This window comes from Ciconia boyciana, chromosome 2 (genome assembly GCF_034638445.1).
Source record: "Ciconia boyciana chromosome 2, ASM3463844v1, whole genome shotgun sequence".
NCBI classification, from domain to species: Eukaryota; Metazoa; Chordata; class Aves; order Ciconiiformes; family Ciconiidae; genus Ciconia; species Ciconia boyciana.
Genome location: NC_132935.1, coordinates 163,843,979 through 163,871,094, shown reverse-complemented (window position 1 = coordinate 163,871,094; position 27,116 = coordinate 163,843,979). Strand labels below are relative to the sequence as shown.

General features: G+C 43.8%; 1 protein-coding gene across 1 annotated transcript in view; it reads right to left on the bottom strand.

Moving 5' to 3' along the window:
• Positions 1 to 26,338, bottom strand: part of GARS1 (glycyl-tRNA synthetase 1) — a 29,110-nt gene extending 2,772 nt beyond the window's left edge. The window contains exons 1-15 of the mRNA XM_072854818.1: positions 26,030 to 26,338; positions 22,239 to 22,340; positions 19,225 to 19,327; positions 17,940 to 18,081; positions 16,847 to 16,935; positions 15,327 to 15,403; positions 13,419 to 13,564; positions 12,210 to 12,359; positions 10,487 to 10,649; positions 9,445 to 9,609; positions 6,679 to 6,791; positions 6,109 to 6,249; positions 4,156 to 4,241; positions 1,832 to 1,941; positions 63 to 156 (exon numbers count right to left, since the gene is read on the bottom strand). Coding sequence (XP_072710919.1) covers positions 63 to 156; positions 1,832 to 1,941; positions 4,156 to 4,241; positions 6,109 to 6,249; positions 6,679 to 6,791; positions 9,445 to 9,609; positions 10,487 to 10,649; positions 12,210 to 12,359; positions 13,419 to 13,564; positions 15,327 to 15,403; positions 16,847 to 16,935; positions 17,940 to 18,081; positions 19,225 to 19,327; positions 22,239 to 22,340; positions 26,030 to 26,203 — 1,855 coding nt within the window. The 5' untranslated portion in view covers positions 26,204 to 26,338. The remainder of the gene's footprint in view (positions 1 to 62; positions 157 to 1,831; positions 1,942 to 4,155; positions 4,242 to 6,108; positions 6,250 to 6,678; positions 6,792 to 9,444; positions 9,610 to 10,486; positions 10,650 to 12,209; positions 12,360 to 13,418; positions 13,565 to 15,326; positions 15,404 to 16,846; positions 16,936 to 17,939; positions 18,082 to 19,224; positions 19,328 to 22,238; positions 22,341 to 26,029) is intronic.
• Positions 26,339 to 27,116: the final 778 nt, after the last annotated feature.

Sequence of the window (27,116 nt, the reverse complement as noted above, 5' to 3'; positions counted from 1 at the left end):
AGGAAGAAACCTTTCTTCCCAGCGCACATCCCCATTGGAGCCACAGCGCTTAATACACTTACATAGTTCCTTGACAAAAGGCATGAATTCCTGATTCTGGCTTAGAGGAAGAACGGAGCACTTGAACGGTGCTACAACAGCTGGGAAGCTGAAGAACTAAGAAAAAAAGAAAAAGCACAAATAAATACAAGTTTAATGGTTAGGCCAGATTCTTAGGAGCTGATAATAAGCTCTGATTGAGGTTGGAGGCAGGGTGACTGCTCCAGGGGAGTAGCTGGCCTTCTGTAAGACATTAGCATTCAGGGCTCCAGCAGCAACACCTCACACTGCTGAAGCAAGACTGATTTTCTCCAGCTGTCCTCCACTCTCCCTTCCCTCCTGAAAGCTAAACATTACCTCCCACCAAAAGACATCTAGCAGAGCCCTCCCTGAAGAAAGTGAACCTCATTTGCATTAAAGAAAAATGAAGGGTAGAGGGGTCTTTGCAGGAGATTTAGTCTTATGCACAGACTAAAGGGAGGAGTTCTCACAATCATCTCCCTGTTTGATTCCCACAGAGACTCCACACACATAGAGCATATGCAGCTCGAAGGTTTTCAGAACCCTCCACAGCACCCTCAGAAAAGAAAAATGTGCCCAAAGGGGGTGGGGAGGAATCTTTCCTGGCAATCAGCAAGGCCTGTAACGGTACAGAAGTAATGCAATTGAGATGTACCACAATACAGAGCAGCCCAGGCTACATAGAAAGTAAACGTGTACTAGAAGGAAGATAAGTCCAATATTTTAGGTTTCGTGAGCAGTTTGTGATTGAAAGTCAACTGTGGCCTACCTCTGGGCTCCTGAATCCTATTCCCCACACTCATAACTGTATCACATCCTGGGGCAACCAGAGACACTAAGGAGCGCTGTTATTTTTCTTTTCTATAAACAGTCTAGCAGTCAGAAACAATGAACAGGAACCAGCCTCAAGTTTAGAGCCAGCTTCCCATGGGCCACCAGCAACAGTGTAGAGCATCACAGTTTGGGCACTGGCTGGAACGGGCTGGCAGTCTGTATGTAACACACACTTCCCTCTGGCCCCTGCTACAGCAAAGTTTCAGGCCAAGATTTTAGGGATGCCTAGAATCAGAGCAGGCTGAATTTCATGGGGGACTGAGGAAAGAGTTAGTCTACTGTTCATCTTTTTTGGTTTTGGGGATTTTTTTTTTTGTGGTGGGTTTTTTTTAATTAAAGTTGGAAAAGACCTTTAATATCATCAAGTCTAACTGTTAACCTAGCACTACCAAGGCTACCACTAAACCATGTCTCTAAACGCCACATCTACACATCTTTTAAATACCTCCAGGGATGGTGACTCAACCACTTCCCTGGGCAGCCTGTTCCAATGGTCACAACTCTTTCAGTGAATAAATTTTTCCTAATATCCAATCTAAACCCCCCCAGCGCAACTTGAGGCCATTTTCTCTTGTCCTTGCTGCACAGAACTATGATTACAGGAAAAGCAGCAAAGAGAAAGGAAATAAAACACCGAAGAGATGCCTTTCTCTGAGTGACGGGACATTGCCAAGTGTGAATCCAGAAGGAGGAATTTCTCACCCCCTTGCCAGTAATACAGTGAGAGCCTCATGCACACACAGCCCCAGAATGCTATCAGTATGCATGTATAAATGACACGTACGCTGGCAAAAACAGCAATTCAGCAGCCCACCTGGGTTTTCCCATCTCTGCTGTGTATTGTGCAGTCTTATTTTAGTCCTTCCCGCTAGACGTTAGGGAAAGGCAAATGCTTGCAGCTGGTTTTAAGTTGAGGCCCAGCCACAGGAAAGCTCACCGTTCTCTGCTCATCTCCTTCCCGGATGTGGAACGTGTGTTCAAACACTGTGTACATGATCCTCCCAATACCAAATGAGGGTTCAATCACATTTGGGATGATTTCTTCCACTGGAATACAAAAGAACCCACATCATCATTAAAGAAGAATTTATACACAAAAAAAGATGTGTTTACCAAAGCTGCCTTCCTGCTCAGAAGTTCTGATTACATGTAGCTGAGCACATGGAAATAAAAGGTTAAATATTTCTGCTCTAAATACAAATACCTGAAGTAGAAATTTGGGCTTAGTCCACGTACAGAATGCATTTAGGCTGTAAATAACAAGTCAGGGCCCCTTCTCTGGCCCTGTGAGCAAAGCACAGCACAACTTGCATCTATGCAGATAAACCCTCTTCCATTTCACAACAGCAAAGCCTCATCCAAACTGTTCACTGGGAACAGTCCCTGCTCCACACCAAGCCACAAACTATGTCCAGGCATTGTCTGGGAGAGTGCTACTTGGCATAGACCAAAACTGTGCCAGGGAATATGCTAACAATTAAGCAGCCTGGATGATGGCAGGGTAATGCTCAATCCCTGGCCCACTTCGGTTTAATGTACAGACACAGCCTCAGTATCCAGCAGTCTGAACAGAGAAGCATGTTGCTTCAGATACAACTCAAATGCCAGCAAAGACTCCCTTTGTATTCTTTAGTCGTTCAGCTGCCTGCTTCAATGCTGCTACCCTCCCTATTCTCCATCCCCCTGCAACATATCATGAGAGTGGGAAAGAACGAGGATCAACTAGTTAGTGTTTGTAAAATTCTCATAAGACGTGATGCGCTACATTATTTTATACCCGTCATTCTCTCCAAGCCTTGCCACACATCTGTCAAAGAGGCTTTTTCCTCCTCCCCTCTGTGTATGAAAGGAGCTCAGTGGACAGCTGCCCTCCTCAGACAGTGCAGCTTTTTAGAAAAAGCCCAGATAGCAACTGGAGAAGAAACAATTATAGGCATCAGCTGCTTTTGAAAATCAAGGGTAGAATCCAGATCCCCAGCACTGCACCCTGACTTGCCTCCCACTCTATGTGCCTAGAGAGCTAATCCTCCTCAATTAAGCACCTAACCCAGGGTGGGATTTTACCTTCCAAAAGGATGGTCTTGTTTTATTTGTGCATTGACCAATCAGTTTTCAAGACAAGAGAGAGGGAAATCATAAGCTTTGCCTCCTGCTTGCAGACAGCAGCCAAACTGCCAAATGTACAAATTTAAAGGAAAACCAGCAACTGGGGTTTTACTTGCTGGCCCCCAGCAATACTACAATCACTAACAGTTACAACTCTGATTCCTTCTTTGAAGTTGTGACAAAGCAAAGCCTGGCACAGCAGCAGCATATGCTGAGTGAAAGACGCCTGGACATCTCAAAGGCTCAGCAGCTGCAAAAGCAAATATATTCTGCACATGCTACAAGTTGTTCTACTCCTTCCTAGGAGCATTTATCATGTTCCCAACCTAGGGCAGGATGATCCACTAGTTACAGTATGAACTGGGGAAAAAATCTACCTCAGTCTCCAGCTCTGTCAAAGACTTCCCAAACGACCTTGGGTGAGGTGCTTACAGAGCTGGCTGGAAAGACAAGACTTCTTTGAGGAACTAAATCCATGCATTTTAGAAAGTTACCTTCTAGGCCCATTTCCCACATCAGGACAAAAGCTCTGTGGAGATGTAGTCGCTGACCAAAGCTGATGTGATTATCGACTATGAGAGGAACTGATTGGACTTTTCAGCTTAAAGAGTCTGGTGAGCATGGCAGCCTGGTGAGCTGGCAGATGCCAGAAGGTTTCACTCCAGGCAGTAGAGTGACAACAGGAGCTCCGAGCAGAGATCTGCCTATAGCCCTACCAACAGACTGCCACAACCCATCTGCTGCACTGCAATGGACTTGAAGATGAAAGCTCCCAAAGCTGCTGCACCTTCCCCAGCTTCTCCATCACTACAGCAGCTGGTTCTTAGCACCACGTGGGACCTTACAAATCCTAGAATATGCAACTGAAGCAGCATGAATATAATACAGCACCCAAAGTCTATTAAATGGGTTACTGAACAGAGCAGGAGAGAAGCGGGCAGACAGGCCTGCATCAATGGTCACTGAAATCCCACTGCTGTGTGAAAGCTTTCCAACTCTCTTAAATTGTCGAATTTCAAGGAAATAACATTTGGCATTTTTCCTGTGCCACTGTACAATACTAAGAGGACAATGCAACTAATAAAGTTCACATTCAAAGTGTATCCTGGTGCGCCTCTTATTTTTGATGATCAAACAACAAAGATACAAATTTACCATGTAATGTTTTCTGAAATCTCTTCACAGTAACCATGTCCTTTGTTAATTTAAAAGTTTTCCCTTCAGTTTCAACAGTGAATTCCCTGCAAAGGAAAAAGAAGTCACTTAAAAGCTACAGCAATAAATAAACAAGTTCTATTTCCTTAATTGTGTCAGTTGGTTGACTTTAAGAGTGGGACAATAGAAGCCAGGGCAAATCTGAGAGATCAAAGAAACATGTGGCATACCCATTAAAAGAAATTTGCGTTAATAATAAAATTAGTACATCTACATTAAAAGCAACCATCTTCCTAATCACAGTGAACTTAGTTGTGGTTAACAGCCTGAAGCAAATTCAATTAGGAAATGGAAGAATCTCAGGATTAAACATATACACCAAAAGAAAAAAACGGAGGCACAAAAAACAGACACTTGCTGCAGACCGTACATTTTGTCGAATGCATGGACTTCTCATGAAAACTGAGTTATGTCAGAAGGTGCCGTGCATTTTCAGATACCAAACAAAGGGGAGGATATAGCACAGTTATTTTACTGCTTATTTCTAAAGCTTTTGATATATGGTCTTCTAACCACTTTCTCTTGCTCCCTGCTAACTTGCAGCTAGCACACACTCTTTGCCGAGGAGAACTTTGGCTGTGCGGACCTATCCCACTTACAGGAAGGAAAGGTCTTTATTATTATGCATCCTAACAGAAAACTGCTGCTGTAAACCTGAGGGCTTCACATCATGGATTTATACAAACATGGTCATATGAAAGGCAGGTCTAATGTACTGACACTGTCAACATGTACTCAGCAATGGTACCTTCCTTGCTGAAGCATTCAGATCAGCGTAATACAAAACCCAACATGTTTAAGAAAAGTGTGTACTTATCACCTGCATTTGGACCCAATACCAAATGGGCTGAAGTTTATAAAGGCTTTGCTCTGAATGCAGCTAAAACTGGATGCTGAGTTTAAACAGAGTCATGATTTGCAGTCCACTATCAATTAAAACCCAGGATACTGCCTATAACTCATCTGTTGAGTCATTTCAGCGGTATTCTCGATGAACTAAGTTAACTGTATTCTGGTTTTGATGTGTGTACACATCACCATATTCTGCAATAGTTTCTATCCCCATTTTGAGTGCTACTGTTTTTTCTACACTTTCACATTCATAGAAATGTAAAAGGCATAAATCTTAGCTCAGGGCAAAAAGAAAAACAAAACTAAACAAAAAGATGTAAATGTTACCGTTCTGGAACGTATTCATTGATCCTACACCCTGTACCATTTCAAGCAGGAAATAAAGTTTATTTTTTTATTATTGCACCATTAGCCTCCCTATAACATATACAGCTGTTGGCCTGCTTCAGACAAATTTGACAACTGTAGAGATCTCTTACATTTTCAATTCCTGCATGTGTTAGGAATACTGACAGACAGGTCGAGGAAATACATACAAATTGCTGCCCCCATAAGTCAAAGGCTGTAACAGGTCCTAAAGCATATCACCAAACATCGGAGGATACTCACACAAGTTTTGGTTCTCATTTAACTACTTTGTTCCATCACTCACAGAATTATTTGATTCATGTAAGTTCAAAACCATCTGCCAGCCCTGGTCAACTCTCAAACCAGAGTAGGGAAGCTGGTAAACACTTCCCATTTCAATGAGGTGTCTCTCTTCTGGGATGATCCTACTAAAGCCAGAAGCTCATTCCCACGCAAATAAACAAGTATTTGAATACCATGGTTACACATTTATGTGCATATATCAAGACATATGTTGATGGACGACCAGCAATGACTTTGCAGAAGGGACAGCACTAAAACATTTCAGCTGATCCACTCAGCCCACTCTCACGAGGAAGCTGGCTTCAGGTGGCTCAAATTAACCCAGCAGCACTTTGGGAACCCTCATCAGAGGTGTCAGACAAGGGTACCACACACACACAGCCAGCTCACCCTTTCTCGTTGAGCAGCTGCTCCATCTCAGTGATGTAACACTCATCACACATGGAAAGGTATTCCATCACCACCTTTGCGTCCTTCTTATAAGCTTTGCCAATGGCTCCCTTATTTGCCTCAAACTGAACAATGTTGACTGTTCTGTACGAGGCAGTTAAGGAGTTTGAGATGACAGAAAGCAGGGCCCATTTCTTTTGTTATGTCAAAGCTAACTGCTACACACTTTTTTTACAAATACAGCTAGCAGCAGAACCATGGAATGATATGGAGTAATGTGGGACAGTAACCCCACATTCACACTTAAACCATGCTTCACTGTCAAAACAGAGCCTAGCATTAAGCTAGAAAAAAACCAAGCACAATGGTAAATCCCCTTTGCCCACCTGAGTAAAGTCACCCACATGCTCAATTCTTTGCAGGTTACTTCCCAAAGTCATGCTGGTCTGAAGCTCTAGGTTTCCCTGATAAATTTACAGATGTAACTTAAAATAGAGCTGCACAGCTCTCCAAGACATCTCACATGTCAAACCACTTTCTACTTCAAGACAATCTGGTTTACTCTGAAAGGATATAGGTTCTTTGAGAGGCTTCTCAGCTATAAGAGGAACTTTGGTGGCACGGGCATGGCAGGAGAGGTCATAGCAGGAACGATCAGCACAGCCAACAATCTCAATCCAACCCTGAAAAAACAAAAGTGTAAGCTTTCACCAACTCACTTTTTTGTCCACTTAACCATCAAATATGTTTATTCACCCTTAAGCCCTCCCTGCTCCCATGACTGTTTTTTCTACATAATTAGCTCTGTTACAATAAGCAGCCCTCACTCACTAGTTGCTCCTTCATTTGAATGATTCCATTTGTTTCCAGAGGAAATGATCAGTTATCTAACCAGTGCCTGTGTTCAGCGCCAGGTTTTCCACATGGCTTGGCAGAACACAGCACTGTGCCAATAGCTTGGGGCTGGGGCCAGAGCACAGTCCTATCACTCACATGCTATAGGCACATGAAGACATCATGCCTTCGGGGCTTTACTGCTCCGCAAGCATGGAATAGACAGCAGGCAACCAGCCACATTAGAACGGCCAAAAGCCTGGCTTACGAGCTAGTAAGACACAGATGATATGCAAGGGAAGCACTTCTTTCAACATTTCAGCATGTATGGCAAGGAGGAATCTCAAAACACCATTCACGGACACAGAATTGATGAAGCCTTCCAACACTTGCAGCAAATACAACCACCACCTGGATTTTCTAAAAGACAATCCCATATAAGAAAAGGCATATCAGCTGCTTTGCATTCACTGGTTCACATCAGCATGGACATACAGGCAGCCAGATTCTGTATGGTTTTCCAGTCTGCAGTGATATAGCAGGGTGTCAGGAAAGGTATGTAAACAGAAGAAATCCCTGTGCTGGAAAAACCATGGTGTTCCAGAACACCCTGGGGAATTTTTACACAAATTAAACCATTAGGGTACTACAGCTACTTCTCAGAAGGTTTATGTAATAACTTTATAGCATGGATTTTAAACCATTCAGTGCAGTTTACTTCTTAACTACTGAGTGCTGCAAGTCAGTACAAACATTTTTGGTCAGAGTTAAGTGACAAACCAAAGTGTGAGTCTAGCCCACAAGGTGGTTCTGTCACGCCCCTGGGATTGCTGTCTTCACCTTTGGGTCAGGCTGTTGGACATACTGCTCTGTGAGTGTTGTCCTGATCCATGACAAGGCTTGCAAAGTTTACTAATCTTTTTTACACGGTGTGACCCACACATGTCCAGCCTGTTTTGGGCTGGCTGGGAAGAGAGGCTGTGAACTTATGGAAATCAGCTATCTACATTCAGAGGAAGCCATTCCTTCAATCATTTCTACAGGTCTTTTCTATATGAAGACAAGTCACTCATCCAAGCTGCAGGAATTTTTTTTTCCCTCATCTTAAGTTTGGTGGAATTTTACTGTCTGCTATTGCTCTAACTAGCTGTAATGAAACTTCACTAGTGATAAGCCTGTTTCAGCTCCTTAAAAGAAAAGAAAGAGAGAGAAAAAAAAACAAATCAAACAAACAAAAAACCCCACATGGACAAAAACCACCAACCACACACAACCTCCTAAGCCCTAGGTTGTAGGAGGTTCTCCCTGCCCATAAATAAGGCTGTATGAACTATCTGAAGCCTTGACCCATTCCCTGTGTTGACACCTCTGGGCTGAGCACGCTACCAGTTTGGCTATCAAACTGGTCAGGACCATGGATGGGGTCTACTCATATAAGGGTCACTGCAATGTCACAGGCTAACCCCATAGACCTCAGCAAAATCCCTTCAATCTTTCAATCCTTTACTGGAACTAGGCCACACAGAGTTCTCTAGATATTCTCAGGAATCTGCACATACCCTAGACTCCCTGGAAAGGCTAACCAGGCAGAAGAACATGTGCTTCACTACACATGAGGGAAAAATAATGGAATAATTTTTTTAACTGATTCGACCTAAAAAGTAGATTCTGTACCCTTAAAGAGGGGAATGACATCATAATCAATACAGTCTAGTTACTATGCCTTCTTCTACATTTCTTTTGAAACTATCATTCCAACTGATATACTTGGCTGAGACTTAACTGAAGAGGCTGAAAGCTCTCCAAGAGAATCTAAAAATGAGTCTAAGAGCCTTGTCCCTAACTATCTACTGCTAGTTTACCTAAAAGAAAGAGACACGCATCTTTCAAAATCCAGCCAACAATACAAGAGAAAAACAAAGCACCCAACAAGGCCTGAACTGAAAAGCTCTTAGCAACTCAGCAGGAAGATAAAAAAATGCTTGGGAAATTTTTCTCCCAGCACCAGCTGTCTGAACTTGCAGGAGTGAACTCTCATTTCTCACAGCTTGGAAGTGGGAAAGGAAGAGCAAGCATTCTAGCAGGAAGGAATCTCCCTTGGAATAACGCCTCCAGCAAAACAAATCCTTTCCCACTGCTGTTACAGGGGTTATAGCCTTGGGAAAGCACCGGGACCTTTCCTTTAATTCCAGATGAAATTAGACCAGCACAATGTCCACAGGCAACTTCAGGCTCCACCAAAGGAGTCTGAAGCACGGACCTACAAACAAGCATGAACAGTTCATAAACTTTGTGCAAGCCCACTGCAGAGAGCTGACCTGTCCCCTTAGTCCTGGCTTCAGAATATTTCCACTGCAGCGTGTTCATACCAACGTGGGGCTGGACAGAAACATCAGACTCATAGGCCTAGTTTTAAACACCAAGAAATACAACAGAGCCCCTTCCTGCACTATCAACAGATCTGATAGGGAGTGCCACTTGCTGTTTCACTTTGCCACTTACATACGATGTTTTGGACTCTGCATCCCAGCAGTCACAGGCATAATGAGCCATCTCATTCTCCATATGCTGTCGGAAGCGCAGCTTCTCCGGGGATACACCGACCTTTGTAAGGAAGAGGTAGATTCTGCCAATGAAGTAACCGAGAACGGAGTTATTGATCACACCCTGGAAAGGGAAAAAGCAGGAAGAAAAAAAAAAAATAGACATTAATTCCTAAGTAAGCAAAGTCATGATTTGTTGTACTTCTGCAGACAACCTGACACGTTATACAGAACTTCCTGCAGCTGCCTGTAAAGTACTATGTCCCCCCTGAAATGATTACATCTTTTCAAATTCACCTAGTGCCACTGGCAGTATCTCCATCTGAACAAAATAGTAAGTTATTATTACTCTAGGGCTCATCACTAACTGTCTCTAAAGATCACTGACTTGAAAATACCCTGCTTTATCCAACGGTGCAGTCACTGGTATTACAACAGTGCATGGGAATTGCAGTTATGCCTCAGCACCCCACAACAGCTGTACCCTACAGTTCACAGCTGCATACAACAGGGGGGTGGTGGGGGTTTTTTTGTTGTTTTGGTTTTGGAGGTTTTCTGTTTGGGGTTGGGGGGGGGTGTGTTTTGGTGGGTTTTTATTTTGGGTTTGGTGGGGGGGCAGGGTTGGTAAACCTACTCATTCATAATTTGAACACATGCAGAATCAGGTAGTGAAACCCCAACGTGCAAGCCACATAGTGATGGGGGCCAGCAGCTGAGTATTGGATTCCCAGTCACTGCTGAGCTTTTGAGTATTCCTTACTGTCCTCTCTCATTAGCTAAGTGTGAAGCTTAACCTCTAACCACTATCCCAGCACCCCCTGCAGCCTTTCATTGCTGAAAACAAGGGCCAGGCTTGGATCTCAGTCACACCGATTCACTGAAGAGAACTGACTCTTAAGTCTGGTAACAAACCCCAGCTAGCACCAACACGAGTTTGTAAATAAGCCTTGAGAGCAATAGTCAAAAGAGCAAGATCCATGTGCTTGCAAGTGGAACGTTACCTGTTGGACAGCATCTCCCAGCCGCATTACATGGGCAGACTGCCCGCTGACCTGGGCCTTGGAAGAGTACAGGAGGATGTTGAGATCTGCCACGTTCTGAAACTTGGCATGATTTTTCTCACTGGGATCCACAAAGTGCTCAATTTCTGCCATGGTGAATTCCCTAAAAGAAACACAACCAACCATGTATGTTAAATATTTTATGTTAGCCCCAGCCCCTTTAATAAATGATTATGCTTTAGCCTCTCACAAGAAGTCAGTAGTTTAAAAACATATGCAAACCAAAAGCCAAGACAATGTATAGACTGGAACATGAACCAGTCTCAACACTGGATTTAGTTTCATCTTCAAATTCCTAATAAAACTTTCTACAAATTCATCTAGGGATCTCCAGGCCATAGTCATCACCACTGTGATTCAGAAATACTTTGGAAATACTTCCAGAAGTTCTCTGGAGTTTTTCCAGACTGCTGTGATACCCATATTTCCTACAGGGTCATTAAAGACTAATCCACTGATTAACTCAGCAGCCTTAATTCATATTAGAGGTGCCCAAAATAGCCAGGTGAGGTGATACATTTCTTGAAGATAATGATACTGCTACATTCAGAAATGGTGTACATTCTGTTTTAAGAACTTGTCTTTAATACATCTGTACTCATACACTGATTCTTAGCCTTCTTGCTTGAAGTCACTTTACACTGAATTATCTTATTATCAAGAACCTTTAAAAAAGCTCCAGGTAATCATTAACCTTAAATCACAGGCATCAGGATGCAATTTGCTATAATAGCATAGTAACAGTCTCCAATAAATGTGCCACAGGCGTATAATTTATATTTGACTGAAAATGCATTTCAATGAGAAAGTTCTCGTTTCCATATGTGCAAGAGAGAACAGGAGGACTGAGAAAATTCCAAAGAGTTCCCTTAGTGCTAACGATACCACTGCCTCTCAGTGACATTTATGGCACCATATTAATCAATTACCAAGTTTACAACACATAATGCCTGTGTGCATGACAGATCCACACTGACTGTGCATGGGAGCTCTTGTTCCAAATTAGACAGAAGAGACTTCTGTTCAGAATAGTTCAGTTAAAATACAGATATGATCCTTAATGAAATGCAATAATCACTTTTATCCTGAGACAGAAAGCTTTGAAAGTAATTCTCAATAACCCTGAGCTATCCTGCTTGACTGACCTTGGGACACAACACATGTCCCAAGTCACCTTATGTCCCAACTTTCTCTCTGTACTAAGTTGCAGAACTGCAGAATCTGGAGAACTGAGACAAGGAAATACTGCTGCAAGGTCAAGCACAGTTTGATTCCAGGTTTCAGTTTTCAAGTAAATCACATGAACTTAATTAAACAAGCAAAGCTGCATGTCCTGTAGAGAATACAGTTACCTTTAATGTGATTTGTTTAGATTATGATGGAAGTCAAATTTTGTTAGTAAAGCTGAGTTTAATCTAGGTGTTTCTAATACAACAGCTATTTCCGAGATCCTACTTCTCACCAGCCAGGCTTAGATAGAATTCTGTAGTGAAAACCTTAACTGAGTTATTTGCCTGTGAACCCCGAGACTCACTAGACACATTAACAGGAGTCCTCTGGAAGAAAGCACTAATGTGAAACAATCATGTGCAAACACTGGAACAAAAGGAAGTTGCTACCTGCTCCCAGGTACCCTTCTGTTGAAAAAGGAAATTTGCAGTACCTCACTCTGATAAGGCCGGAGCGGGGTGAGATTTCATTTCTGAAGGAATTTCCAATCTGGGCAGCAGCAAAAGGCAGTTTGCCTTGGTTAAACTCCAGAAGACGTTTGAAGTTGAGGAATATTCCCTGTGCAGTTTCTGGCCTCAGATAGCTGAAAGGAGACAGGGGAGATGAAAATTCAGGAAGATAAAAGGGTGGAGAAAGCAGCGAGAAAAGAAAAACACAGTTACTACAAAACTTAAAGGTGGTACTTTTTCCCTTGAGTCTTTTAACTCCAGACACAAAACAATGAAGCAACATACTGAGGGGAAAAACACAAACAAACATCAGCTGCAGCTCAAACACAGCACTCCATAGTTACTCCCAAAAGTAAACTGGATGATGTGGCTGCTTTTGAGATGCAAGCATGGAATGGAAAGAGATGTTTGAATGCAATACAGTGGCCAGTTACATCATGGAGGCCAGAGGGAACCTCCTTGCCTTTCCTATGTAGGCCTGAGCTGTACCAGGCTGCTTGTGAACAAGGATTTTGCAGGCAAACTATGACTACACCTCTGCTGTTACACGAACTGTGAAGTGGCTTTAGTTTAAGGCCCCTACAACCCCTACAGTGATTTGAGACTTCCAGGGAATACCACCTATATAGACTATTTCATGTACTACACTGGAGAACACATACAACATGTATCTCTGATCCCATCCCAGAACATATGCAAGAATCATATTCTCCACTCTTCAATAGGTGTTTCAGTTTTAGTTTTGGAGACCCCAACTCAAGACAATAGCCTCCACATTCTCACATACTAACTCCAAACACCTAGTAAATGATGCTACCATCCTGCTAAGTCACTTCATCCTGAAACAGGTACACTGAAGGAGGTTCTCTATAGCCATGAAATCACTGACAGTTGGGGACCCAAAATTAACTGGCTTTACGGAAACAACTCCAACAAGCAAGGGCATAGCTGTGATCCACATAGTCTGCTGCTTCAAATATTTTTGTGATTCTGCAACAGCGCCTTGTTTCTCCCACCTTTCACCAAGAGTACAAGGAATGCTAAGCTGCCAGAGAAGACTGGGACTGAAAGGCAGGGGAAGGCTACTCAAAGAAGAAATTGCATATTTCAGTCCTTTTGAGACTTCATTTTTATTCCAAGTGATGCAGAATATGAAGAAGGGAGAGTGTAAGCAGAATGAGATTAGTACCTACCCAGGCATGTTTCCTCCAGGCCCAATGGAGGTCTTGAACATCAGATTGAAAGAAACAGGAGGGGACAGGTCATTCCCAGTGACAGGTGATTTCACATTGTAGTTTACAAAGAGATCTGCAAGTTCTTGCTGGCCATAATTGTCCAACTAATATCAAAACACAGGAGAATTATTTTAATTACTAGACAAGATAACAGGAATTAATTATGTCCTTTTCATCTTCTACTGAGCATGATCCACAGCTCTGAATCACCCACCCAAAATATTCCCTTTTAACCTAAATTTTCAAGCAAGCTAAAGTTTGAACCGATGATAGAAGAATACACTGCACATCTGCAAACCTGTTTAGTAATATAGGTCCACGACTCAGTCATACCACAGAAAGTCTGAAGTCTAGCTAGAAATGCAAGCACTGAGCATAAGCGTGGGTGTAACACAGAAGAAAAGTCATTGGGACTGCATCACCACCCACCAGTAGCTTCTTTTGAACAGTTTCAGATAAAACATGGGGAGCAGTGTGTTGGGAAGGAAAAAAATACAGCAATGAGAGAGAAGAAAGCTAAAATTTCTGCAGTGCTTTGTCTGCATTCATTTCTCTTTCTTCTGCTGCACGAAACACAATATTCAAGCTATGCATTAGATGCTCTCTTTAAGAGCAGTTCTGCATTTTAGTTAAATAGAGCAAATTTGCAGCACAGAGCTTCTTGGTGAAAGATTTTCCATTTGCTCTGAAGACAATTTGGGAATGACTGGATGCTTTCACAAGTGGGATAATGTCAGCCCCTTCCAAGACCCTACCCTCCCATTTCTCTGGAAGATGGGAATCAAGCAGTAGTAGAACAACAGATCTAACTGTAACCTAACCGCACAAAAGCCGCAATTTCTGGCATTATTTTGTGCATTTATGTACTAGCCTTTTGCATACATACAGTTAAATGTTGTTTCTAGACTTAAGTACCATAAAGGATCTACACTGAACAGTACAGTAATGATTAACACTCAAGTTTAAAATCAAATGAGCTGCTTCTAGCATTAATTGTCCTGATCCTTCATATATCAGAGAAAACTCAAGACAGGAGATAAAGAGTTTATTACTAGAGGGATTTCCACTAAAGGATGGTCAAAGTTCAGGGTTGTAGTGTGTAAAACCTAATGACAGCTGCCCAATGATGCAATACACTGAAAAAACAAAAAAAGTTGCTCTTTCTGGAAGGAAATATTCATTCTATGCATGGCTCTGGAAGCATTTATCCTAGAAGTCATGAGAAAAAACACATTAAAAACAAAGTAAGAAAAACAAATTAAAAAAATGAAGGCAAGTACAGCTGCTCAGGAATGTCAGCCTGGAGCACCAACTATTCTCACAGTCAACAAAGGAAAAATCTGTGCGGGGTGCTGGAGACAGAGGAACAAATTTCAAGTGCTTCAAAGCAGAGACAACTTTAAAACATACCAATTCAGTGGTAAGGTGATTCAGAAAAACCCTGACAAAACTTCTCATCCATCTCTGTTCCTTTGTATTATAATCCCGCAGTGAGGGATTTACAAAGGTAAAGGGGGGATTCAGAAGAAACAGGCTTTTTGCCAGGGTGTGAAGTGGAACAGAGCAGACCAGCTCCAAGGACAGAGCTTCAGCCCTACCAATCCAACATTCAAGGGACTAATATGATAGCAGTAACTCTCCAAAACAGCAGAAGGGAGATGTGATTAACCTGCAAGTTTACAGTATTTGTTAACCAGTAAGTTTTTGGTATTTAGGAGTATGTACAGCCTACAAGTATCTCTGAGGTAAAGACTCCTGAGCATCTTTAGAGACACAGAAGGGGCATTGCCTCTGGACTTGGTGCGTCGCACTTCCTCTGTTACACACACATTCCTGAAGCATTCACCTCCCCATGCAGGCACCTACCTGTGTTAGAACATTTTCCATTTCTGCCTTTTTCTCTGCTGTGCACTTCTTGTCAGACATAAGCTTTTGCAGGTGAGCTGTAAGCAAGAAAAGAATGTAGTGAGTTTATACTGCAACCCCATTACTGACCCCAATCTAAAGCTAGACAAATCAGGAGGATCCTCCAGCATGAGTATAAGTGTATGTCTACCAGTTGTCTTGCTAGCGTCTATCAGGGTAATTCCACTCACGTCATCAGGGCAACGCTGATCTACAGCTGAGGAGCTGCACCAGTTTGCTGTACTGGCACGCCACAGGGAAAACAACAGGTCCTTATCTAGTTTCTTTCCAATACTCGTTCCTCTAAACCCAAGCAATGGCTTTGTAGTCCCTTGCTCCTTATTGTCTTTCTATACAGACTGGAAATTAAAAGTAACGTCTGATCCCGAGCCAGCAAGGCTAATTTTATCCAAACGCACTCAGAGGCACGTACTGACTTGGTACAGTAGGGTCAGACTGCATTCCACTTTAAAGCACAACATCCTCCATGAGATACAAAGACAGACAGTGATGCCAAGACTTCCCACTCTAATTTGAAAAAAGCAATCTGACTTTAGTGGCAGTAACAGCAGGTGGCTGTTCACCAGTGATGGGCTGCAGAAGAGACAGGGACACTCTTGTTTATGATGCTGTTCAGTGTACAAAGTGGGCAGAGGTTAGATGGGCCTCTTTGGGGTTTTTTTAATGAAACAAAAATTCTAACTGAATATTATGAAAACAGCTTTAATGCCAACATAGATTGTTCTACATACTTAACTTCCAAGGAAAGGCTAGAAAACTAGAGAGCACAACCCACTTAAATCTAGAGTGGAACAACGCTCGCTTTCACAATTGAGCTGTACACGAAAAAGTTTTCAAATAGGCTTCTTATTTAGACTCCTTCGTGTGATTTTTTGTTTGTTTTTTTAAACAAATTTTAATCAATAACCAGAAAGAAGTGTGAGGACTTTGCAAACCTAAGAAATGCCTGAAGTCTGTTCCCAAGAAATGCCTGAAGCATTCCCAAGAGCCAGCTGAGTTCTAAGTATACAAAAGTCAGCAGCTGCTGTGTAACTGACCTTTGCATAGGGAAAGCATGCTCTGTCCCCTCATATCGTTACTATATCATTTCTCAGTTCTGAACAAAAAGCAACTGAAACTCAAGAAAACCAAGACCAGAACACGGTAGAGAACAGGAACTTTGTTATATAGGGAGTCCTCAGCTTAGACACCACAGTAATCTTTTATGGTGTTATGACACAGGATTTCATAAAAAGTGACCCAACTATGTTTTCACCAGAGTATTATAAACAAGGTTCAGGATCTAACACAACATTTGGGTGGAACTGAGAACTTACGGGATCTTTGGTATGGTAGGATTAATGAACTACAAACACAAGTAGCTACACCAACTGGCCCTCCTTGAGAAAGACGCTCTTTTTCCATGTTTGTACCACTCCAAGAAATCCCCAAGCCCACCTAGCCTTGGAACAAAATCAAACCTTTTAAGAGGTGATCAGCACGAAAACATTCCCCATTTTTCACATCTTTCACCATAAAGTCAGCAAACTTGTCTACATGGCCAGAAGTCCTAGAAAAGATGATACAAAAAAGGAACATGAAAGCTGCCACTGGACAGCCCTGAGTACTGTGTGATCCCAGTGGACAGACCATTATCAAAGAGAAGTCCTTCAAACTATGCACCCCAAGTGCAGGCTCACTCTTGCTTCAGATTATAGATTCACATTAAGCAGTACCATCCCACAGAAAATCTGAGCTGTGAGAAAGTATCAATACATCTAAATCTTAAAATGTGTCACTAAGAGGACAGTGCCTTTAGGAATGGCATCGTGATCGAAACAAGACATAGATGCAGTTGTGAGGAGTAACCAGTAGTTCAGGTGGACAGATTCCCACTATCTTATACCAGTGATCCGTGCAAGCTTCTGCCCGTTATGCCGTGACCCATACAAAGTAATGCAGCTGACTCAGCTCAGACTCTCATTTCAAAAGCTCCTGACATATTTAGCAAACCTGTGGGTAGTCTTAGCAGAGATACATGGAGGTGAAAAGGTCCAGAGCCTGAACTATGCTCTCACCCTGGAAGACGGTCCCTCTACCTGGTCTGTGGATAAAAAGAGGGCTTCAATCCCCAGGGCTACAGAAGCATCATTTGCATTCAGAGCTCAATTAACATATTGCATATTGCCATCCCTTCACAGAGGAGGGAAGGATGGTCAAGCAACCTGGCCACTAAACTATGACCCAGGTGTCCCAGATTTAGGCAAGTCACCTAATCCTTTTTCTCATCTTCTTGATCTTTTAGAAAAAGGGATAATGGCAATTTCTTACCTAATGGGACTGCTAGGAGACATTAAGACATTAGACTCTCAGACATGAGTCCCACTCCCTGATTTATGCAACAACAGCTTCTCACACTGACCTGTGCACTGATAATCTAATTATTTTGCACTGCAATGGGGTATGAAATTGGGTGACCCAGTCTCAAGATCCCTGTGGGTAATTTTACAGAAGACTGTAAAAAGCAACTATGACCAGAAATTATATGCTGCAGAAAAAGAGACTCATATTTACTTCAGAACCGGCTCTGGTGTGAGCATGGTACAGTCAATCTCCAGGATTTGCTCTTCCTGAATAAAGTGCTGTCTCCATGCCTGGATGATGTTGTTCTTCAAAGCGCACCCAACAGGCCCAAAGTCATACAGACCACTGACACCTGGAAAGAGAAAGAGGTAAAAAAATGTGGTAGGTGTGAGATTGTATGAACCTGCATTGTTTGGAGGAAATGCCCTCCATTCTCAGTGTTTCCATCAGTTGGTTTAAGCCTGAGGTCATTTTCTGAGCATGAAGCATCAGCTTCTCTGTGCTGAACAGAATATGGAATGTGTCTCACTGTGGAGAGCTTTTTACATAAAGACCCATGACATAAAGGCTGAAAGTAAACTCCACGAAGCATCTAGACAGACACTGTCCTATACACTAAGCAATACAGTTCAGTCGCAGAGCGCACCGGGGCATCAGGTGCGCACCGGGGCATCAGGTAGTGGTAGAAGCTTGAAACTGACAAATACCTGCAACCAACAACTGTAAAAGCCACACTTCCTCCACCCATGGATTATATTTTGTAGAGAGTTTTGTGGGAGCAATCTATCTGAAGGAGGAATCTGAAGAAGTGATAATGCACCTGCCAAAGCAATGTTTTTGTCAGCAATAAAGCATATCTGCCAATCAGTAGTTTAGGCACAAAGATGAAAAAAGAAAGAAAAAGCCAATAAAACAACCCAGAGTATTTATTTTAGTATCTTAGCTGAAAGAGCAGTAACCATACAGGCACTGTGCTGCCCCTGCCCACCCCAAGCTGCCTCAAATCAGCTATCTGAAGAGGTTTAACAGCCACGTTTGTTCATCTGTTCAATAAAGTTCATTGACAAAGTTCATGAAGGTAACAGGTTCTAACGTTCACAGCAGTTTTGAGCATTATCTTGCCAAGGAAAGCTCAGATAGATTAATGGTTATGAGGAAATAAGCTGATCACCCCCTTAAACACCAAAACATCCTACCCCTCTGCAAAGAAACCATCTTCTACAATGTAATGCTCAGGACTCACATCCTAAAGTCCACTCATTTGCATTCAGAAAGCAAAGGACAAATTTTGAGCCCCCTCCCCACTCAAAGACTTTAGGAATGGGGAAACTTTTGAAAGACTTAGACTCAAGCAGGACAGTTCAAAGCCAACTTCAAAAAAAATTATTTTATGTTGCACGAATATAACATTGCAAAACTACAGCATTTCACACAGCTAGAAAGACCAGAACATTAGCCTAAAGGGATTAAAACGTAAATTTCTTCAAATCTGTACCTCCATAAATAGAAAAGGCTTGATCATAGAAAAACCTCCTTTTCAGGGTGTCTTCCATTTTAACTCTGTCCACAATGTCATCTTTGGGCTGTAAGGCCAGCTCCTGTAATTCAAGCAAACCAAAACCAGTTAATAGCTCCAGTTTCTGGCAGGAGGACAAATCTTCTCCATTCGCCACTATGAGTCAAAAGTCTGTAAAGACCATTTTGAAGCAAAGGTATCCTGCCAACATGCTCATTTTCCAAAGAGGAATGGTCACACTGAGATTCAAGCACTCAGTTACGAACACGATTGTCTGAATGCAGCACTTTAGACACTCCAGGTGGACTCATCTGCCCTAACTTTCAGACAACTAAGTCTGAGCTAGTTATCCTCAGCTTTCTTTACAATTGGTGGAGAGAAATGGCAATTTCTAATGCATTTCTTCTGACCTATTTCCCTCTCCCGACTATAAAAAAAGACCTTAAAGTTACTAGCTCAGACTACAAACCTCTAACTCTCGGTATACGTGAAGCTTTCAATAAAGTGTTCCTCACATGAAAGAATTGTGACTATGAAGATTATGAACACCATCATCCTTGTGCTCTGCCAAAGGTGTGTATTTAGCTACTTGTACAAAGAATATCTATTTGCAAAATGTAGGCTTTCACAAATATGGACCCCTGCACTCAGAAAATTTAGTTACAGAGTGCCTAAATGCCCTGACTAAATTCTGTGAAAATGTTTCAGAGCAAACTCACGATTTTAGCTGAAAACCTATGATTTTTGCAACCAACTCCATTAATGAAGTCAACAGACTTTAAAGATTTTTCTTCAACAAAGACATTTTGATAATTAAAGCTGAGTTAAGACAAGAAATTAAATAAATTAATTCAGAATCTCCTAAGTGGCTAACACTATCATTTTGAACAGCCTTGCTAACAAAAAGTATTGTATGACCAATAATTTCAAACTTTTCTTTTTTTAGCATCTATAAAGACAAATAAACATGGTCTAATTTTAAAAGCACTGTACCTCTGCTGCTCCCATGAATTAGCATAAGCCAAGGAGTAACTTTGCACGAGGGACAGAAAGAGTCAAAGACAGAGAGCACACATCAGAGCAAGCACCAGAACAGTACTTTTAAAGCATGGAAAGGGAATCCATTTGGCGCTCTCTGCCTAAAAACATAGAATCCTATTTCACAATGACCAGGGTTTCTTAGAGAAAGGATGGCTTTTGCCCAGAGATGGACAGGAGGAGAGCAACAGTGACACGGCCCAGTTCTGAACTGGCAGTGAGAAATGTCCAGCAGCTCAGAAGTAACTGGAGTAGGTACAGAATTCTGTAGAGCCCCTCTTCTACCACCTAAAGAGAACAGTTAATGAACTGGTGCAGAAGTCAAAGAAACAGACTCTTCTATCTGGCATACATTAATAAACATAAATGTATTCATAAATAGAAGGCAGAAAAGTGCCTGTGTTAGCCTTCAAGGAGAAGAAAGACCCTGTATACAAGCACAATCATCTGCTGACTTAAGATATGGTTTGACGACATAAAGCCAAGGAATGTTAAACACTCAACTGCTCTGCCCTGTTCAAAGCTTCAAATTCAGAGCCACTCTGCTATCTTTAAGTAGGAATCACAGGGCTTGAAAACTGTACCAGCAGTTGCTCAAGCTAACAAGCATTCACACTGCTGCCTTCTGCAAAAGTTGCAAGCAACTGTGATGCATTGCTGGAAACACTGTCAAGAAAGACTATATTGGAGTGCTGCACTCACAAGGGCAGATGCTGCATTTGCAAGGTCACTCTTGCACTGACGGGGATACAGCCCACACAAATTGTGTAACTGGAAAGCATGCCTCTACACTGCATCCTACAGGCACTCTTCCAACAGAAAGGTGGAGCTCACAGGGATACCAAGACTCCTCACCTTCCTTGCTACATCCCTCTACATCAAGCTTCCAAGGGCTGGGAAACAGAATTGGGAAAACATTTAGAAACTATTTACTCCAGGACCACCTAGCTATCAACCCAGGTTTCGTGCAATGGTTTCAAAGCACAGTTCTATGCTGAATACTAAGTAAAAATGACATCTTTTTACTTGGGTGAAGTGTATGCAAACATGTAGTCATAACACCACACCTGACAGAGCACTAACTGTTCGCCTCACATGACTCTGTAGGACAAATAGGGTCAACTGGTTTCGATTTAGGTATTCTCACAGTACCTTAGTTGCAAGTTATTTATTCATTTATTTTTAAGAGTACCACCAAAGCACAACTACAATCATTTTTATATGAAATACAAATTAGAAAGAACCTTGCAGTTTCCTGGGTGAATCTGCACAACCTGACTGCTTTTATGCTTCAGGAGTTTTTTTGTTGTTTCAGTCTGAGAAGGGTAAGGAAGCTTGCAGGATAAGGAAGTGTATTTTTAACTTGTTTATTGATCTAGAGACAAACCAAACTTGAAGTTTCATCATTTCATTTGCAGAAAGACTTTTCAGAGCACAATTGCATTTGAAAAAGGGGGCACAATTTCAATACATTCCTCTCTTTAAGGCTGAGGAAAACCATAGGCTATTTCAAACTTCTCCAAAAACTTTGTTTAAACAGTAGCAAAGAAAATGGTTTCTAAAGAAACACGTTCTATGCCAATCTGGGAATTTAAATGCTGCACAAAGAATGTGAAGATGAAACTCACTACAGTGAACAGCATGCCCTCTCACTGTGCACAAAAAAGATCTATAAAGTAAACGAAGATTAGCGACATATCCACTGAATTTCAGCTTTGACTATGAACAATGTGAACTCATTTATTTGTTCGCACACTGTGATTTAATGCTAACATATTAATGTAACAGATAAAGAATGAAACTGCCACTAGTTGGAAACTTGCAAACTATTTCAGAAGTGATTCAGTCTACCCTGCTATGACTAGCCCAAATCAATACTGTAAAAAAGCATTAAGTAGAGATTTCAAGGCTTTTCAGACAAAACTGTGGAACTCAAATTTAATTTCCAGACTCACCTTCGCTTCTAGAACCCTCTTCCGAGCTTTGAGCTCTGCTACAGCTTTGTCTATATCCACCTGGGGAGCTTTCTCTTCCTTCAGCTTCCTTACCAGTTCTCCCTAGAAGAAGGAGACAAAAACACAAGATATAGATTCTTTCTTTGAATGCCATAGACAAGAACTCTCCTTCTTTGAGCTTCCCTAGCAATCCAAAAGGAGGGTTTTGTCCTGCCTCCCCACTCTCCACGCAGGTCTCAAGAGGCTGCTTCAACTGGTAGAAGTAAGAAACACTTATGCATTTGAGAGTTAGCAAAACTAAACATCATTACAGAAATTCAACCCCCCCCCACTATTGTTAAATCCCAGACGTGTTATTAAATCTCAGTGTGCAAACACACTCCTGTATGCACCACTTCATGGCAGACTTCCACAAATCCTCACTTTCTCTTTTGAGGATGTGGATTCTCGGATGGTTAATATAGGCTTTGTGCTCTCTTTCTTGGTAATAAGGCTTCTCTTCCTTCTACTCTTTCCCTTTTCTTCAAAATTTATGACCATTTTAGACTTCTTTTCCTCTATCAAATCTGTTCAAAAGTGGCCAATAAGCACATAGATTTTTAGAAGAAGGTCTCATAGAAGACAGACATTTTTAGCCTAACATCTAAGCAAACAAGGCATTGCATTACCTGTAAAAATAGTTATTGTTTTTAAAACCTGTCCAGTAACTTTAGGAAAGGGGGGGGGGGAGGGGATCAAAACACCCACAAAAACCACGCCCAATGCCTAAATGTTTCAGAGCAGCAAAACCCTGCAGTGGGCTTACACCAAGGTCTTGACCCGAGTCAAACCAACATCACCTTGTTATGGTTCCACAAAGGTGTCTCTGCCCCGTGAGGATGATTCTCCCCTTTCATCCTAGGGAAGTGCTCAACCCCTAAATACCCAACAGCATGCTGTTCTGAACATGATCCTCAGGAGTCATGCCCAGCTTGCTCTTGGAGATAAATTAATTAAAAGTCTTCCTTTCAGTCCACTCTTCTTCAACCAAAACCAAGGTCTATCTTGAATTACTAAGAAGAACAAAGAAACTGACCCAGAAGAAAAAGGCACATAGATGTTAATGCCTTCTCAAGTGGGATGTTCTAAGAATGGGATGCTTCAAGTTCAGCATTTTTCTTGCGTCTTGCACTCCTCCATTAAACAAAAAGGAAAAAAAAAAAGAAAAAACCCACAATCCAAAGAGATTACAACATTTCCACAAGACCAGCTTTTTCATAAATTCTGAGCTTTTCTGACATTAATATTACAGGCAACTGAGAAACCAAAGAGAAGACAATACACAGATTGCCATCCAGTAATCAGATTAGAAAAGCTAAAAGTGCTTCAGAGACTAAGAGGTTCAAAGGCTAATTTTATTAATAAAAGGAGGAAGACTCAAAAGACTGCATTAAAACAAACACACACAAAGAAAAGAAAGAAAAATAAGCATCCTGTCAGGCTCCCTAACCCCGTTGGCTACAAGAACAGAACAAATCTGCTGTTTTCTTCCTGTTAACTAGTTATACCAAAACATGAAAGTTTCACTCTAGGGCTGAGGACTTCAACTGCCATTCCTGGGTAACGTGGCAGAGGGAGGGATCTGATCTTTTTTTTTCTTTTAAAGTAGTAAGTCCAAATTGCCTTTGTTGAGCTAGGGGGTCGGCAGTGGAAAAATATCAAGGTAGCAGAAAAGCAGCTACTGCTGACTCAACAGAGCTATCACCCTGCTCATTGCTGAGCATCTAAAAGCAGCATACAGCAACTCTTTGTCCTGATCTATAAGTAAAAGAGCACTCAGACATACGCAAGTAGGAAAAAAAAAAACAAAACACAACTGAAGCAAATAATTATGTTCGCTGACAGGACTCAATCTAATTAAAGCTACGAGCTCGAGCCCAACCCAGAGGAAGAGTGCACAGCAGCACTCGATGTGGCAAATTTTGCTGCAGCTTTGTCCCATAGACCAGTAAAGCAGAGAGGGATCCACCCCTGGATCACGGCAGCTTATTGCATCAGGCACTGCTGCAGGAAGATACGCTGCTCACTTTCCTCTCCATAGGTTAAGAGTCCCTTAGGTTTAATTAAACCGCTTCTCCACAAGCTGACAGACAGGGTCCTCTGCATCGTAAGGTATCAACTACCCAATCTTCGTTACTCCCTCCCTTTCCTCTTGTGCAAAGATCTCACTGAATTACTACTGTCAGCTGTACGACACAATAGCCCTGGTCCCAGCTATACAAATTTACCCGCAAACCTTTCCTTGGCACCCCACACTCCTGTTTCAATCCCACAGGCAGCCAGAAAGAAGAGGTGCATTGATACTTTAAAGGCAAATAACAGCATCCAAGATACGGGATTTTAAAATAAATAAATTGGCTAGTTCTAGAGATCATCATTTTATTTACAAGGAGCTCTCTTGCCAAGGCATTATGCTGTGCAATGACTCATAATAAAAACTCATTGAAGTGCTGGTATAATTAGAGGGCCATAAATCCACTCATTTAATGGGAAAATACACGCACAAATCTACAAATACAGGGGACACACACGTAGCTATGTGTGCAGCTAAGCAGAAGACTATGGATTCAGCCACTTAAAGGAGGCATGCAGGGAACCCACATGCATAGGTCTTGCTGCTAAAGCAGGGAGGAAGAGGAACTTCCATGAGCTGCGAGCAGGCTCCACTGCCAGTAAGATACACAGCAAGGGAACCAAGAACAAAATTCACTTAGGAAATAAAAAGACAACCAAATCCTTCTCAGGTAAGAAGGAAGCTAAAGACAATAGTTTCATCTGCAAAAGAGATGGAAAAAGAATGCAATGCAGTCCCACCTAATAGGAGACAGCTATGTATCTAGACAAATAAGAATGATGAAATGGAAAATGTGCAAAGGAATTAATATTCCTTACTGCATCAGGCAAATATGCAACTCTAAAGACTATCATTTACCTCCAACACGCAACACAAACTCAGCTCTAAAGAGAAGTCATCGCGTGACCCTGTTGGATGAGGAAACCTATGCAGGCTGTTTTACGAAGAAAACATGAAGCTGCGGGGCCCTAAAAGCATGGCAAAGTCAGCCCTAGCTTGGGCACAGAAGACACATCAAGCCCAGGAGAGGAAAGCCAGGTAGACCGACGTACAGATCCAGTTCTGCAAGACAGCTCTAACACACACCATCACGACGGGGAGGGGAAAGGGCAGTCTACGGGAAACCTACACAGGCAGCCACCCACGCACTCCCTGCCAGCCCGCTTCTCTGGGGTAGAGCACGACCCACCCGAGGGGAGGCACCTGCAGACCCCGCACCCAAGGGAACCGACGCCGGCCAGAAGCCCCGGGCAAACCTACAGGGACCCTCTCCACTGAAGCCCGCCGGGCACCGCAGTGCCCCCGAGCACGGACCGGAAGGGTCGCAAGCAGGGCCCTGTGGGGCTGAGGGGAAGCGCTGCGTTCACTCCGCAGGGCGGGGGGCAAACACCCCCCCCGGAGCACACCCCACGCAACCCGGCAGGGCTCGGGGCTGGGGGGACGGGGGACACCTCCCCACAGACCCGAGCCGAGGCACCGGCCGGCCGCCGCGGGCCCGGAGCTCCGGGCGTGTCTGTCACACACCCGACCCCCTCAGCGAGACCCCCGTCCCCCAGCCGGGACCCCTCCTCAGGCGGGCCCTTCCCCGGCGGCCGTCCCCCCCCCCAAGCGCCACCCGCCTCAGCGGGACTCCCCTCAGCCGGGGGTCGCCCCCTCCCGCCGGGCCGAGGCGGGTTACCTGGTGCCGCACCGCCTGCCGGAGGGGCGCGAGCAGCGCCTCGGCTTGCGGACCGTCCATGGGGGTCGCGGCCGGGGCGGGCCGGGAGCGGAGCGCGGCGGCGGCGGGCAGGCAGGCGAGGCGGCGCAGGCGGCGCAGCAGGGCGGGCAGGGCGCTACGGGGCGGCAGCGGCATGGAGAGGCGCGGCGCGCCGCCCTGCCCCCCCCCGCATGATGAAATCCCGCCCGGCGTAAAGCCGGCCCGCGCCCCGCCGCCGCACTTTCCGCACGGGCAGCGGCCGCCGCGGCGCCGGCGCCGCCCGCCCCGCCGCAGATTCGGCACGGCGCGGTAGGGCGGCGGCGGGCCGGTAGGGGGCGCGCGGGAACGCGCGCGTCACGCACACCCCCCCCACCCGAGCTCCTCGGCTGGGCTGCGCATGCGCGGGCTGCGCGAGAACACCGCCCCCCCGCGCCCCGGAGTGCGCGTGCGCCGGGGAGATACTCTGTGTGTGTGTGTGTGTGTGTGTGTGTGTGTGTGTGTGTGTGTGTGTGTGTCTGTGTGTCTGTGTCTGTGTCTGTGTGTGTGTCTCTGTGTGTTTGTGTGTCTGTGTCTCTGTGTGTCTGTGTGTCTGTGTGTGTGTGTCTGTGTGTGTCTGTGTCTGTGTGTGTGTCTCTGTGTGTTTGTGTGTCTGTGTCTCTGTGTGTGTGTGTGTGTGTGTGTGTCTGTCTGTCTGTGTGTGTGTCTCTGTGTGTGTGTGTGTGTCTGTGTCTATGTGTGTGTGTGTGTGTGTGTCCCGCGGGTGTGCGTGGGACAGGGGTGATGCTGACCCCATCCCCGCGTGTGCGTGGGGCTGGGGTGATATTTACTGACCCCATCCACGGGTGTGCGTGGGGCTGGGCAATACCTGCTGCCACCCCCCAGGTGACACCCCCGGGTGACACTTGTCACCCCCAGAAGTGCAGATGACCCGGGGGGGGGGGGCCACACCCATCGCCCCTGAGCACCCTTACTGCAGCCCCGGACACCCCCCCCAGACACCCCCCCCCCACGGGGGCTCTGCACCCCTAGCACCCACCCGGGCCACCTCGACACGGTGTCCCCTTGTCCC